The sequence below is a fragment of the Eubalaena glacialis genome, chromosome 19 (assembly GCF_028564815.1).
Source record: "Eubalaena glacialis isolate mEubGla1 chromosome 19, mEubGla1.1.hap2.+ XY, whole genome shotgun sequence".
NCBI classification, from domain to species: domain Eukaryota; kingdom Metazoa; phylum Chordata; class Mammalia; order Artiodactyla; family Balaenidae; genus Eubalaena; species Eubalaena glacialis.
In genome coordinates, this window is record NC_083734.1 from 25,133,593 (window position 1) to 25,149,832 (window position 16,240).

The 16,240-nt window shown below is 36.8% G+C and overlaps 1 protein-coding gene across 5 annotated transcripts in view; it reads right to left on the reverse strand.

The window, feature by feature from the left end:
• Positions 1-16,240, reverse strand: part of INTS2 (integrator complex subunit 2) — a 50,987-nt gene that overhangs the window by 28,442 nt on the left and 6,305 nt on the right. For all 5 annotated transcript variants that reach the window (XM_061174984.1, XM_061174988.1, XM_061174985.1 and 2 more), the window contains exons 6-12: positions 14,948-15,078; positions 14,527-14,700; positions 11,484-11,710; positions 9,665-9,790; positions 4,053-4,124; positions 3,851-3,965; positions 1,972-2,040 (exon numbers count right to left, since the gene is read on the reverse strand). In XM_061174984.1, the coding sequence (XP_061030967.1) occupies positions 1,972-2,040; positions 3,851-3,965; positions 4,053-4,124; positions 9,665-9,790; positions 11,484-11,710; positions 14,527-14,700; positions 14,948-15,078 (914 nt within the window). The remainder of the gene's footprint in view (positions 1-1,971; positions 2,041-3,850; positions 3,966-4,052; positions 4,125-9,664; positions 9,791-11,483; positions 11,711-14,526; positions 14,701-14,947; positions 15,079-16,240) is intronic.

Consider the following 16,240-nt stretch of genomic DNA (forward strand, 5'->3'; position numbering starts at 1 on the left):
TAAATTTCTTTGGAAAAATATATGTGACTTATAAAGTATCACATAAATATAAACAGGAATTTTTATTGTTATTCTCATTGTGTCATGCATAGACCACTAATTGTCTTTCAGAGACCCTCCCCAAAGGTGCCTTCCAGTTAGTTCAAACTAAACACATGAAAAATAACTTATGAGTCTCCCACATCCTATGTGTGACTGTTATGTGGGAGTGTATGTGCATTGAGGGGAGAAGGCAGAGTTTGGTACAGGAATGAGAATTTTTTTTTTGGCTGCACCGCACAGCTTGCATGATCTTAGTTCCCTGACCAGGGATTGAACCCACGCCCTTGGCAGTGAAAAGGCGGAGACCTAACCACTGGACTGCCAGCGAATTCCCGAGAATGTTAATTAACCTAAAAGAAGCAACAATTACAGATCTATGAATATTTTCAAATATTTTATTTTTTAAGATATACATATTTTTATATTCTGAGATTTAAATTGATAAATGAACCTGGGAACTAATTTTATTTATTTATTTATTTATTTATTTATTTTTAATTAATTAAATTATTTATTTATTTTTGGCTGCGTTGGGTCTTCGTTGCAGTGCACGGGCGTCTCACTGCAGTGGCTTCTCTTATTGCAGAGCAGGGGCTCTAGGCATGCGGGCTTCAGTAGTTGTGGCTTGCAGGCTCCAGAGCACCGGCTCAGAAGCTATGGTGCATGGGCTTAGTTGCTCTGCAGCATGTGGGATCTTCCTGCACCAGGGATCGAACCCGTGTCCCCTGCATTGGCAGGCGGATTCTTAACCACCACGCCACCAAGGAAGTCCCAGGAATTAATTTTAAATTTTAGCATAGTCTCCGTCAAAGACAAAAACTCTAATTCAAAAAGATACACGCACCCCAATGTTCACGGCAACACTATTTACAATAGCCAAGACGTGGAAGTGACCTAAGTGTCCATCAACAGATGAATGGTGTGTGTGTGTGTGTGTATGTGTGTGTGTGTGTGTGTGTGTGTGATGGAATATTACTCAGCCATAAAAAAGAATGAAATAATGCCATTTTTATCAACATGGAATGACCTAGAGATTATCATACTAAGTGAAGTAAGTTAGAGAAAGAAAAATATTGTATGATATCACTTATATGTGGAATCGGAAAAACAGTACAAATGAACTTATTTACAAAATAAAAACAGACTCATAGACATAGAAAACAAACTTATGATTACCAAAGGGGAAGGACGGGGAGGGATAAATTGAGAGTATGGGATTAACAGATGCACAGTATCATATATAAAACAGATAAACAATAAGGATTTACTGTATAGCACAGAAAACTATATTCAATATATTGTAATGAACTATAGTGGAAAAGAATAACAAAAAAGAATATAGATATATACACATATATATGTATAACCATATCACTTTGCTGTATATCTAAAACTAACACAATATTGTAAATCACCTATAATTCAATTTTAAAAAAATAAAAAACAAAAAAGAATAGTCTCCATCACTGGAAAAATAAAATATCATTAGGATTACCGATGGACAAAAGTGCTGAAACTAAATAAGAACAGGTAAATACTAGAATAAGGAATTTAGACTCTAGCTTATCATCTAGTTAGACATGCACCTCACAGCTGAAAAGGTTTAAATAGGTTTCTATGTTATTTTTCTCCTGACAATACCAGTTGATTACCCTACGTGAGATCCCTACCATCAGTATCTAAGACTATATTCTTAAGTATCTATTCAAAGTCTCCAAAATATGTAAATTTATTTACTACATGCTTTTGTATGTAGTAAATAGCTTTAAAAGTAAATTTTAACTAGGATTATTCTTTACAGAAGTTTCTAAGATTAAATAAATCATCACTGGAAACTAAAAAGGAATAAAAAAAACTATATAATGTTCCTAAACTGAAACATGTAAGTTTTTCCCCAAAGAATGTTGTAAAAGAAAGTTAAAGAAGTACCTGCTCAGTAAAAATTTCCTGTGTGAAGATAGTCTTCATCCTGCTCAAGGAGCTTGGCTTAATTACAATCTAAAACAACCAAAAGAATTTCAACAGCATGGGAAAATAAAAAATATATAGCAAAATTTTCTCTGGTAAATTTATTATCTAAAATGACTATGATATGTAAAATTAATGTTCAAATACTCTATTTCAGAAGTAGCTTCTCAAACCCAACATTAAAGTGTGGTTTTCCTCAGAAACTGAACCAACATATAAAAGTACTTAGTAAATATACCATTATTGGCATTTCAAGTCAGTGGGAAGAAGTGGATTATTCAATAAATGGAGGTAGGATAGCTATCTTTCTGAATAATACCTATAAAGATTTGCACATGATACCATACCCAAAATCAAATCCAAATGTATTAAAAATTTAAATTTAAAACATCAGGCCTCAAAAACACTAGAAGAAGATATAAGTGACCGTTTCTATAAACCTAAGGAAAGAAAAACATTTCTTAGCAGAAAAACAAAGTAAGAACCACAAAAAAAATACTTAATATATTACACGCATAGAAAATAATAATTTTCACATGGCAAAAAAGACTGGGAAAAATCAACTGCGACATGTTATATTGTACTTCTCCACTTTTAAAGACAATAAGGATTATAAGATGCACCACAGATTTAATAGTAGCTTTTCAAGAAAAAAAGAGGTGAAACACTACCACATTTACATTACACATCAACTGTAAAATGAATCCCAGTTTCAATATTGGGTAAAATATGTCTTGAAATCAATGAAATATTGGGTTGGCCAAAAAGTTCCTTTGGGTTTTTCCATAAGATGTTATAGAAAAACCCGAAGGAACTTTTTGGCCAACCCAATATGCTATATAAGGCATAACAGCATATCATTTACATATAAAGAGCCCTTCTGAATCAGTAAAAGGAAAAATAAATCAATAAAAATCCCTATAGAAAAACTGGGACGTCAACAAGCCTTTCACAAAAGAAATAAACCAGCTAAAGCACATAGATTTTTTAAAACTACCCAAAAAAACCTCTATATAAACTGTAACTATAAAAAATAATAATAATAACCATAGTTTCACTAGTAATCAAAGAAATGCAAAATAAGTAAGATGATTTTTCACCATATTTGCAAAGATTAAAAAGAATGGTAATGCCCAGTGATGGTGAGAGTTTAGGAAAATAGGCACTCTCATTCACTAATGAGAACAGTTAAACTGGTATAATCTCTCTGGAAGATAATATGGCAATACACATTAAACAGCTTAACATCACCATACTTTTACTTAGTACTGCTTTCTAGAACTTCATCCTAATAATCCAAAAAGTGTTTGAAGATATACATGTATGAGTGCCTGTGCGTATATTTACATACATAAGGATATTCATCTAAGCATTATTCAGAAACTGGAAAATCTACATGGCAAATAAGAAAAGATCCATTAAGAATATCATGATCAGTCCATATGATGAACTACAATGCAGCCATTAAAAATTATATTGTATTAGAATATTTATGGATATGAGGAAGTGCTTATATATTGGTAAGTTCATTAAAATTACAAAATATGTATATCAATTTAAAGAAAGAACAGATACCAGACTATTAACAGTACCTGATATCTCTGAACATGGAATTATATCTTTCCCTTCTTTACTGTGTTTTCTAAGCTTTCTACATAGAACATCTATTATTCTTGTGAATAGTGTTTTCATAATGTATTTTTTCTAGGAGCTCTTGATAGTTTCAAACTATTAAACAACTAAAATTATTTCAAAATGAAAACAATCTATTTACTTAACATTACAAGAAAATGTCCAGCTTAGAAACACCGTCTTTAGAAAGAAGATAAAAGGAAATTACCTTCATCCCCAAAGTAGAACAGACCAAGTCAATGATAGCACTAAGTTGATTGCTATGAAAGTACATAGCAACCAATAATAACATCTCCCCAAAAGAAGCAGAGACGCCTGAAGTACTGTTGAAACAGAAAAGAAAATATGAATTTCCAAAGAAAGGGATAAGAAAAACTTACTCAGCTAACTGAAACAAAAAGTCATCTTACCTCTCAAAATAAGCTTCTTCTTTTATCATCCAACTTAGCCACACTACCATTAGCTGCTCCTGTTCAGGCGTACTATATAAAACATATCAGAAGTCACTGGTTTAAGTCAGATATACTACCATAAGAATAAAAAATCATTCTGGAATTATTTTTGGTAGAAATTATTTTTTCCTCAAAATAATGGCTTGTTGAATTGGCCATTAATTGTCATTGAGATATTAAGCAGTTCTACAGAAGAAGAATGAGAACGTTTACTTTTCTCTATGAATATGAATAGACAAACCCTCTCAAAGTCTCAGTTACTGCATTTGAAGGTTGGAGAGAGTAAACGTCCTCACATTCCTTGGAAAAACAAAGGTCCTTTGGGACTAAAATGTTAGGATAACTGTACATACTAACAGCTGATACTTATTTCATATAGAAAAAAATCTAGTGTTAAAACTTAATCATCAAAAAGTCACAGGGGCGTCCCTGGTGGCGCAGTGGTTGAGAATCTGCCTGCCAATGCAGGGGACACGGGTTTGAGCCCTGGTCTGGGAAGATCCCACATGCCGCGGAGCAACTAGTCCCATGAGCCACAATTACTGAGCCTGCGCGTCTGGAGCTTATGCTCCGCAACAAGAGAGCCCGCGATAGCGAGAGGCCCGTGCACCGCGATGAAGAGTGGCCCCCACTTGCCGCAACTAGAGAAAGCCCTCGCACAGGAATGAAGACCCAACACAGCCACAAAAATAAAATAAATAAATAACTAATGTAAAAACAAACTAACAAAACAAACAAAAAAACCCAATAACCTCTAAAAAAAAAAAAAAAAAGTCACAAACTGAGGGGCTTCCCTGGTGGCGCAGTGCTTAAGAATCTGCCTGCCAATGCAGGGAACACGGGTTCGAGCCCTGGTCTGGGAAGACCCCACATGCCGCGAGGCAACTAAGCCCGTGCGCCACAACTACTGAGCCTGCGCGTCTGGAGCCTGTGCTCCGCAACGGGAGAGGCCGCGACAGTGAGAGGCCTGCGCACCGCGATGAAGAGTGGCCCCCGCTCGCCGCAACTGGAGAAAGCCCTCGCACAGAAACGAAGGCCCAACACAGCCAAAAATAAATATAAAATAAATTAATTAATTAAAGAAACGTTTAAAAAAAAAAAAGTCACAAACTGAGTACAAGGACAGTAATAACTCAGACCATCTTTTACCTGGAAAATGAAATTTAGTTTATAGAAGCATTTTGAGCAGAACTCAAAATTACAGAGAAAAAAGTGATCACTACTCAAAAAGTAAAAAGAAACAGCCAGGAGCTCATCAGATATGAAAAATGGTTATAAAAACACACCAACAAGAATGACTTGTTTAAAGGGAATAATTTTGATTTGTAAAAATAATTTTCATTGATCTCCTTCTACTTCATTGCAGTGTAAACAGGTAAAACAAAAAGCAACTACAAAGCCTGATACCCAAAGCTAAGAAAATTAAAAAGGTCATTCTCAACCACACCTAAATCATTCCACTAATAAAAGACAGTGTTACGTAGTAGAAAGATTACAGCCTTTAGAGCCTGCCAGATCTGAGTGGGAATCCCATCTCTGCTAATCACTGTTAGTGTGACCCTGAACAAGAAATTTAAATAATCTTTTTGAACTTCAGCTCTCCTACCTATAATATAAAGATAAAAATACCCACCTTACAGAAGTAATGAGGATTAGAGACAATGCTTAGAAATTACTTCAGGTTTTATATATATATATATATATAAAACTGAATCACTTTGCTATACACCAGAAACTAACACAACATTGTAAATCAACTATACTTTAATAAAATAAATTTTTAAAAAAAGAAAGAAATTACTTCAGGTAAAGAGAAAAGAAAGTACTTCATTTCATGTACTTAATTTCATACCTTCCTGAAACACACAACTCAAACTACATTAAAGGGATTTTCTTAAAAGGCATAAATGCATAGGATGATGATGAGGGACAACAACACAAAATATTGGAAGTCAGAGCCAATACGGATGAGTGATAACTGACTTAGCAGACCCGAGAAAGCAGAATACTAAACTGACAGGTGGGAAAACCAATCTAGCACTTATACCACAGAATCCCCAAAGGCCTCAGAAACTGACAGCTCCAGGCAGTTCTGGGAGTGAGAATGAAGACAGAGACTAAATATAGACCGTCTATATGAGCAGTAGACCTCCAAATCACCTCCATTCTACACTAGATGAATACCCATCCCCCAGTAGAGAGGAGACTAGAGATTTATTCTCTGGATATGGTAAAAGAGGGTGTCTCTGAACTGACGGACAATCAGGGATATCTAGAGCACCTTTCTGAAAGTAGAAGAATTATGTGAATGACTATACTGCAGTCTGAGACCTCCCAGTCCTTAACCCTCACTTTATTTATAACTTTGCTTATGGATCTCCTGTTAGGCCTCCACTCCCCAAGCAAGACAATAGTCTTCTCTAAGACTCTGAAAAGCCCAAGAGTTTCCCATCTACGCATTCAGAAGTTCTAACCTGCTTTTTAGTTTCCCACTCTTAAATATGAACAATCAAGAATTACCAGGGCTTCCCTGGCGGCGCAGTGGTTAAGAATCCGCCTGCCAATGCAGGGCACACGGGTTCGAGCCCTGGTCCGGGAAGATCCCACATGCCGCGGAGCAACTAAGCCCGTGCGCCACAACTACTGAGCCTGTGGTCAAGAGCCCGCAAGCCACAACGACTGAAGCCCGCACGCCTAGAGCCAGTGCTCCGCAACAAGAGAAGCCACCGCAATGAGAAGCCCGCGCACCGCAACGAAGAGTAGACCCTGCTTGCCGCAACTAGAGAAAGCCCACGCCCAGCAACAAAGACCCAACTCAGCCAAAAATAAATGAATAAATAAATAAATAAAAAAGATTCCATCATCTCTTCCTTTAAAAAAAAAAAAAAAAAAAAAAAAAAAAGAATTACCAAACCTCTGAAAAAAAGCTTCTAACTTGAAAAATAGAGAACAAAGAAAGGCAGAAAAAAAGAAACTTAGAGAAAAGAAACAGAACAAATAAAACCCCTTCAATCATTATGATCAAAATCAGAGAAACCATGCCACAATGAAGCAGTAGCCACTATAAAAAAGAAACGATCAGAATAAAAAAGAGCTCTTAGAAATTAAAAACTAAATAGGATTAGAGGACAGGGTTGAGAACAAATCCTAAAAGGCAGTATAGGCAGTATCTTTTTGAGGTGACTGAAATGTTCTAAAATTAGATTGTGGTAATGGTTGCATGACTTTGTAAATATACTAAAAACTATTAAATTGTACACTTTTTTTTTTTATTCAGGAGGCAATGTAAGTTGTACACTTTAAAATGGGTGAATTTTATGGTATGTAAATTGTGTTTCAATAAAGCTGTTTTTTAAAATGCAGAACAAGACAAAGATAAGGAAAATAAGAAAGAATAAGAAAATAAGATGATAATTTCAGGAAGTCCAATATCCAAATAAGAGGAGGTTTCAAACAGAGAAAACCCATGTGGTGGACATTACCAACAAATTAGTGCAAGAAAATTTCCTAGAAATGAACACTGTGAGTTCCCAGGTTAAAAGAGCTAACTAAATACCTAGGATGAGGGCATTCCCTGGAGGTCCAGTGGTTAGGACTCAGAGCTCTCACAGCCAGGGCCCCAGGTTCGACCCCTGGTCGGGGAACTAAGATCCCACAAGCCATGTGGAGTGGCCAAAAAAAAAACCTAAGATGAAAGACAAAACAGACCCATACAAAAGCATATCATCCAGAAATTTCAAAACCCTAGGGACAAAAGGCTAATCCTACATGACTCCATATTTAAAAAGAACAAGCCACAAAAAGGACCAGGAATCAGAATGTCATCAGATTTCTCAACAGTAGCACTGGAAGTTAGAAGACAACAGAGCAAGACTTTCAAAATTCTCAAAGGGAATTATTTCCAACTTAGAATTCTATACCCCATCAAACTATCAATCAAGTGTCAAAGCAGAATAAAGACATTTTCAGAAATACCCAGTCTTAAAATAATTTACCTCTCACATACCCATTCTAAAGAAGCAAAATGAGGGAGCAAATGAAAAAAGATGGAGGGACTTCCCTGGTAATCCGGTGGTTAAGACTCCACGCTCCAAATGCAGGGGGCCCGGTTCGATACTTGGTCAGGGAACTAGATCCCACATGCTGTAACTAAAAGATCCCACATGCCGCAACTAAAAGATCTCACATGTCACAACTAAAGATCCCACGTGCTGCAACTAAAGATCCCACGTGCTGCAACTAAAGATCCTGCATGCCACAGGAAGATCCCGAGTGCCTCAACTAAGACCCGGCACAGCCAAATAAATAACTAAATAAATAAATAAAAGAAAAAAGTAAAAAGATGGAGACATAAGATGCAGGAAACAGAAGACCCAACAAAGGAGAGCTGAAGCAAGTCCCCAAAATAATAGTGAAGAGCAATTCCCGGATGAGAGCTGTGTACCAGGTGCAGAGGTAACCAGTTCAGATGGGAGGTCAAAATGTTCCAGGAGAGATTTCCTCAAGAAAATGAAACCAGCAGAATATCTAATGAGTCTGAACATCTTGAGAGGAGGTTTAGATTGGCAGAGAGTTTGAGATTGCATTAACGTAAGTACATAAAATACAGAGCAAATGAAAAACAAAGAACAAAAACACAGGATAATTATTAATGGAGAAACAAGTTTTGCAAAAGAAAAGTAATCATCTACTACTTGGCTGAGCTCCCATTAGTGTAACATAAACAACTATGTATTGGTCAAAGCAAAATAATAATAACTGTACTGGGAGAACAGGAAGATAGAAAGGATGTGTAGATATGCTGAGGACAGAGAGAAAAGAGAGAACTAATTCCTCATTCTCATAGTGGGAAGTCAACAAATACTCCTAAAACGAAAAATCAGGATGTAGCGAATACAAACATGTTAATAAAGATGTGGTAGTAAAAACCAAAAGAATCAGCTAAAAGAACTGAAAGAAGCTGCCTCTAGGGAAGGGGAAACAGGGAGAGGGGGGAATAAGGACTACTATTTGCCTCAAATCTTTAAGGGGCTTCCCTGGTGGCGCAGTGGTTGAGAATCTGCCTGCCAATGCAGGGGACACGGGTTCGAGCCCTGGTCCGGGAAGATCCCACATGCCGCGGAGCAACTAGGCCCGTGAGCCACAACTACTGAGCCTGCGCGTCTGGAGCCTGTGCTCCGCAACAAGAGAGGCCGCGGTAATGAGAGGCCCGCGCACCGCGATGAAGAGCGGCCCCCACTTGCCGCAACTAGAGAAAGCCCTCGCACAGAAACGAAGACCCAACACAGCCATAAATAAATAAATAAATAAATAAAAATTTTAAAGGAAAAAAAAAAACCTTGAAGAACTATTTTGACTCCTTTAAACAATGTGTACATGAAACTTTGATAAAGATAAATAAAATAACTGGCATACAGGAGATGCTACTGATATCCTTTTATTAAATGATAATATCAATGTCCCTGTCTTAGACCATTTTGTAGTAAGCTCCTAATTAATTTTATACATGTGTTTTAATAAATAAACAAAAGCAGACCTTGAGAAAATAGTACAGTTATATAGTTGGGTACCTGACAAGCGTAGAAAAGGCCAGTAGCATACAAAAGGAAAGTGAAACAAAGCGAACCCCAGCTGGTGTGGCAGGAGGACGGCTTGTCATCAACTGCAGTAATTGCTCAGCTTCTTCCTCAGTTGGTCTAAAAAAGGAATACATTATTAGGTTTTACTTTTTTCAGTTGAGAGAAGGAAGAAGAAGGGACTTCTCAACAGTTTAACCTTTCAGATACAAATCTTGAGCTTTATAATGTACCTCACTATTTATAAAATCTTTAATATCTTAAGATGTCAAAAGCAAAACTTCTGAATTTACAACCAGTGTTTTTCCTCAGACACAAATACAGGTAGTCCTCACTTTGCACAGTAGTGTGGGACCATAAAAATAACGATGCAAGCTGAAACTGCATCAAGATCTTAATAATCAATGGGGAAAATTACAACTGTTCCACGACTTTTAAAATTTTTGTCAGGACATTAAAAACCCTGTTGGTTACAATGCACAGGGAAATTTTTTTAAATAGTAAAACTAATATTTATATAGCATTCTATAACTGGATATATTAGAAACATTGGGAATTAAAGTGTTTTCTTTGTAAAAGATTTATCAAGAGTAGTTTGAACAGCCCTTGCCACCTTCTCATTGTGTAACTTATAATATGGAGTGAGCATCTTCTCTAAGCCTTGATGAACTATCATACCCCCTTCTAAGTTTGGATCAGCTTCCAACATTTTATCCTTTGTACTTGCAGTCATGAAATATCTGAGAGTTCCTTTAATGTGAAGATTTTTGCCAGCATCAGTCCTCTGGGTCTTCATCCTTTTTGTCACAATGACTTTCCTCAAGTTCGCCTTCACTAAGTTCACCTGGCTACGTATCTAGGGTCTCTCAAATGGCAGCACTGTCAACATTCTCACAGTCAGCTATTTCTTCTATTTACATTTGGCTCAAATGTCACTTCCAGTGTTAACTACTTTGTTTCTTTGTTACACTTTCATTTTTATTGGCCAATTCCCTCTTTCAATTATCCATTTCTGTAAAATATACCATGGGTTTATTCACTGAGAGACAAGGAGATGATACTACTACTCACTTTGCTGTCTGTTCATGAACTGAGTAACAGTTGTACATTGACTAGTTACTGAAAGATTTTAAAAGAAATGATGTGATTGGTCACTGCTCATGATGTGCCTCTTTTATTTACACAGTGATTTGTGGCTTAAAAAGCTCTCAGCAAAGTTTGTACTTTATACAATAATTTGGTTAATGTATCATGGTAACTGATAACATTAGTTGTTGAGGGAGCAGTGTTATTTAACTGAAGTGTGGTAACTGAAACTCATGTTAACAGAGACATGCAAAGTGAGGCCTGTATGTATAACAGTTGAGGACAGTATTCAAAAGGATGTAGCCCAGTGACTAAGAAATCTCGTGCTTCATAATCACATCATATCAATTTTAAACAATCTATGATCTCAGTTGTAAAAGGAAACACAGAACACGTTTACTTCAACTAGCTGCATGGGCTAGGCAAAGGATAACTCACAGATCACTCATGACAGTCATGTCAAGCTGTGGTAGAGTCACAGGTTTCTTAAACTGCTCTCGCTCCTCCCACATTTACATAATTCTATTTACAATCAGACCAAAATAGATGGATACATCCCAGCTAGGAATGTTTGCCTTAGGTCTTCATTCTTGATATAGGCGAGCTCACTACCTAAGCCCAATAGAAAACCCAAATCCTCTGAATAAAAGGCCTGTGGCTCACTTTCTTGGGATTAGAAACAAGAAAGTAAAATGACAAAAAGGTAAAATATCAAATTATTGAATACTTGAGTCCAGCGATCCCCATCAAAGCACAGTACAGACGTAAGAGTGCACTGGCTTTCACAACATGCTCTTCTTTCAGCCCCGAATACACAGACACATTGGGCTCCATCTCCACATCAGCTTCTTCCACAATGCGGGTACTTCTTACTGTGGGAAGAATGCCCATCAACTCCAGAAGAAGCTGCCTTCTCATTTGCCAAAGGACAGAACTACTGGTCTCTCTTTTTCTCTGTAAGGGAAAAATATGGGCCACAAAAGGAAGAAAGCATGGAGCACTTACTAAGTCAGAAGGCAGTTCAAACAAAGCTCTCCACTTAAACACTTGAAACTGATCCATTTGAGGAGGCTGAGGCTATCATAACTGCAGAATCTCATTTTAATCCATCGAGCAAATTCAGTGGATTTGACAAATACTCTACTCACCCTAATTTGGACTGGTTGTACAGAAAATACTAAATTAATAACAATTTGCAATGTAAAATATCATGTAAATGATGCTTTCAAATACATAATGACTAGTGGAGTCATATGTACAAAGTGCTCAGATTGTGAAGACACAAGGGCTTGGGTGGAAACAACAGCTCTGCTATTAATTGATTATGTACTTTTAGGCATATAAGTTAACCTCTCTGAACCCCTTGTGTTAAATGACAAGGAGATAAATATCTTATTAATAATATTTAACTCCCAGGAGTGCTGTAATTAGGAGTTTACAAGTCTACCACCCCCCAGTTCTTCAGGCAGGGATAACATCCAGTCATCTCTTACTCAGCAGGGCCTGACATATTGTGCCTGACATACAGCAAGCATTCAATATTTGTTAAATAGATGAATGAATGAACAAAGATAATAAATATGAAAGCAGTTCTAAACTGTAAAGGACTAGGCAAAAGTTAGTTATTATTTTTAGAGTGTTTCAAAGTAAAATATGGTAAGCCTGTTTTATTAATGATATAAGGTTCAAATAAGAAAAGTTTATTGCACACAAAGAACAATTACAAACAAGAGGATCATACCAAGTGCTTAGCACAGTGCCTGACATATAGAAGGAATACTAGAAATATTCACTTCCTTTTCGAAAGCAAAGTTTAAAATTAGTTTTCAAATGGGCTAGAAGTAAAGTAAAACTTGGATACAGAAAAGTATGGTGAATTCATGGCATAAAAAAAATAGACTGAAGAAGGATCTAAGCAGTACACATGTTACTGTCAAGCTCACTGACCTCAACAAGTTAAAAACCATTATGCATTAGTTTCTTTGTAGGGACAGGACTCTATTCACAGAGTTACCATGAGATGCTTTTTGAAAAAGTACAGTATTTTGCAAGTTAAAAACTGTTGCAAAATATAACATATATTCATCAATAGATGGATGGATAAATGTAGTAGATACATACAATAAAATATTAGCCTTAGAAAGGAAGGAAATTCTGACACATGCCACAACATGCATGGACCTTAAAAACATAATGCTAGGGACTTCCCTGGAGGCGCAGTGGTTAAGAATCCGCCTGCCAAAGCAGGGGACACGGGTTCGAGCCCTGGTCCAGGAAGATCCCACATGCCGTGGAGCAACTAAGCCCACGCGCCGCAACTACTGAAGCCCGCGCGCCTAGAGCCCATGCTCTGCAACAGGAGAAGCCATCGCGATGAGAAGCCCGCACACCACAATGAAGAGTAGCCCCCGCTCGCCGCAACTAAAGGAAGCCCACACACAGCAACAAAGACCCAACACAGCCAAAATAAAATAAAATAAACATTATGCTAAGGAAAATAAGCCAAACTCAAAAAGAGAAATACCACTTATACGAGGAACCTAGAATGGGCAAATTCATAGAAACAGAAAGTAGAAAAGAGATTACCAGGCGCTGGGAGGAAGGGGGAATGGGAAATTACTGGTTAATGGGTACAGAGTTTCTGTTTGGGATGATGAAAAAGTTCTGAAAATGAATAGTGATGATGGTTGCACAACACTGTAAATGTACTTAATGTCACTGAACTGTACACTTAAAATGACTCAAATGGTAAATTTTACATTATGTATATTTTACCACAATAATATAATAATAATAATAATATACACACACACATATTAAAATTACAGACTACAATAACAACTTGTATTGATGACCTAATGTAGCAACCTAACGTAGCAGTTCTCACGTAGCTGACCCAGAAACCTGGAGATTACCAAAATACTCTTTTGGGGGTCCAGAAGGTCAAAAATATTTCCTTAACATTATAGACCTTTTTTACTCATTTTCCCACAAGTATACAGTGCAGTTTTTCCAAAGGCCAGACATAAAAAGACTTGCAAAAATGCACAATGATACCACTCTTTTCAGTAAATTTTTGTTTTGGAAAATATGGTTATTTTTCATTAAAAAAATATGTTATAGTCACATTTAATGAGATTATTATTGTTATTTTTAAATGAATTATACATAAATATTCCAAAAACTGCAGTTTTCATTTCTAGTATGGTAAATATCAATAGATAAAAGCCTATACAGGGACTTCCCTGGTGGCGCAGTGGTTAAGAATCCTCCTGCCAATGCAGGTGACACGAGTTCGAGCCCTGGTCCGGGAAGATCCCACATGTTGTGGAACAACTAAGCCTGTGCGCCACAACTACTGAGCCTGCGATCTAGAGCCCGCAAGCCACAACTACTGAGCCCACGTGCCACAACTACTGAAGCCCATGCACCTAGAGCCCGTGCTCTGCAGCAAGAGAAGCCAAAGCAATGAGAAGCCCACACACCGCAGCGAAGAGTAGCCCCCGCTCGCCGCAACTAGAGAAATCCCGCGCGCAGCAACAAAGACCCAACACAGACAAAAATAAATAAATTTAAAAAAAAAAAAAAAAAAAAGCCTATACAAAAGCTCTTTGGAGTCCTCAATGATTTATTTTAAATGTTAGGAGGCCCTGAGACTAAGAAGTTTGAGAACCACGGGCTTAATGACATCATTCTAAAAGTGTTTCTTCCTCTCTTACTAACTACTAAAATAGCCTGATCCTTGGTCTATACACATATTTCTCCCTCACCTGCTGTCCATTTCGGATAAAAGTTCCAAACCAAGTCCGGACTTTCGCATTTGTTCCAAGAAGCAAACCACTAACAAAACAAACCAAGTCACTCACTCCGTCTTCACTAGCTTCATTTTTAGTATGATCCAAGGTCAAAGCCACTCCAAGACCTGGCAAGTGGCATTCTTCCACCTAACAGAGCAAAGAAAACAAACTGAATTCAATATCATAAGGAAAAGGGCCAGGATGAGCCAGAATCTAAAGCATCTAAAGTTTAGGGGAGGACATAACACAAAACATAAAAACCCAGAGAGGAAGGTAATACATCCAGTCTATAACTATAATTCCAAATCCCTATAATATTCTAAAACCATCTTGAAAAGAGTTCCTGGTCCTAATATAAAGGCTTTTGTCTCAGAAAAATAATAAGATCTCTTACCACCATGCCTCGGACCTTCAGGGCCTGAGAAGGATTCATTTTACATAAGAAGCGTAAGGCATCCGTCCTCCGCCTTCCTCCAAGACTCTCTTCATCTTGTCGTTCTCCATTTTTGATCAGGCCCCTACAAACTGAGCATTTAATAGGCTCTATTACTTTAAGCTTTGCAAGTAGGATATCAGAAACAATTTTTTCAGCCTTGAGAATCGCTCATTTATGCAGATTAGACACTACAGAAGAAAAGGATCAGGAAACTTGAAAACATAGCAATAGAAACCGATCAAAATAAAGCCAAGAGTGAAAAGAAACTCAAAAAAATGAACTGTGACCTGTGGAACATCAAATAGTCAAACATACTTGTAATGTCTCAGAAAAAGAGAATGAAAGACAAATATATATATTTGAAGAAATTTTTCCAAACTTGATGAAAACTATAAACCCAGAAGTTCAATAAACCCCAAGCAGGATGAACACTAAGAAAATCATACCAAGACACATCATAATCAAATCCCTGAAAACCAGTGATAAAGAGAAAATCTTAAAAGTAGCCAGAAGGGATTAAAAAAAAATAAAAAAATAAAAAAATAAAAGTAGCCAGAGGAAAAAAAGGAATATGTACAGAGGAATAAAGATAAAAATTACCATAGACAACAGAATGACATCTTTAAAGAGCTGAAAGGTCAACCTAAACCTATCGTGTAATATTCAGTAAATCTCTTAGAAACAAAAGGGAAATATTATCAATACCTCCATTTTTCAAATGAGAAGTTAAGTATCTTGATGGAGAGCACACAAAGAGTGAGTGACAAGGTTAGAAATTATGCCCCCCAGATCCAGCACATTTTTCTGCTTGACTCTCAATTCACGAATTACCTTGCTCAATAAATGTAATTTTTATATCACTCAGACCCAAACAACAATCTTCAGTCACTAGCAGTTTGAAACAGTGGTGAAAATTTCAGTTGATTTTTCTCAATTTCTACCCTATACTTTTCTGCAAGCTGACAGCATTAAGGCTAAAAACCAAAGGTTTGATTGCTGGTATTTCTGATTACATATATCTCGTATTGCTCTTTGGCTATTTCACAGATATATGTTCTCTCCCCTTTGTTCACTGAACACAGGGATTATATATTCTATTTCTTTAGGATTTTTTACTTCCCTATGATAGCACTGGTGACGAATGGCAAAAAAAAAAAAAAAATTTTGCTGCATACTCATTGTACTTAAATCTGTAACCTCAAAACAATTTTGAATTCTCTAAACTCAGCATTTCTACAATGAATATGCACT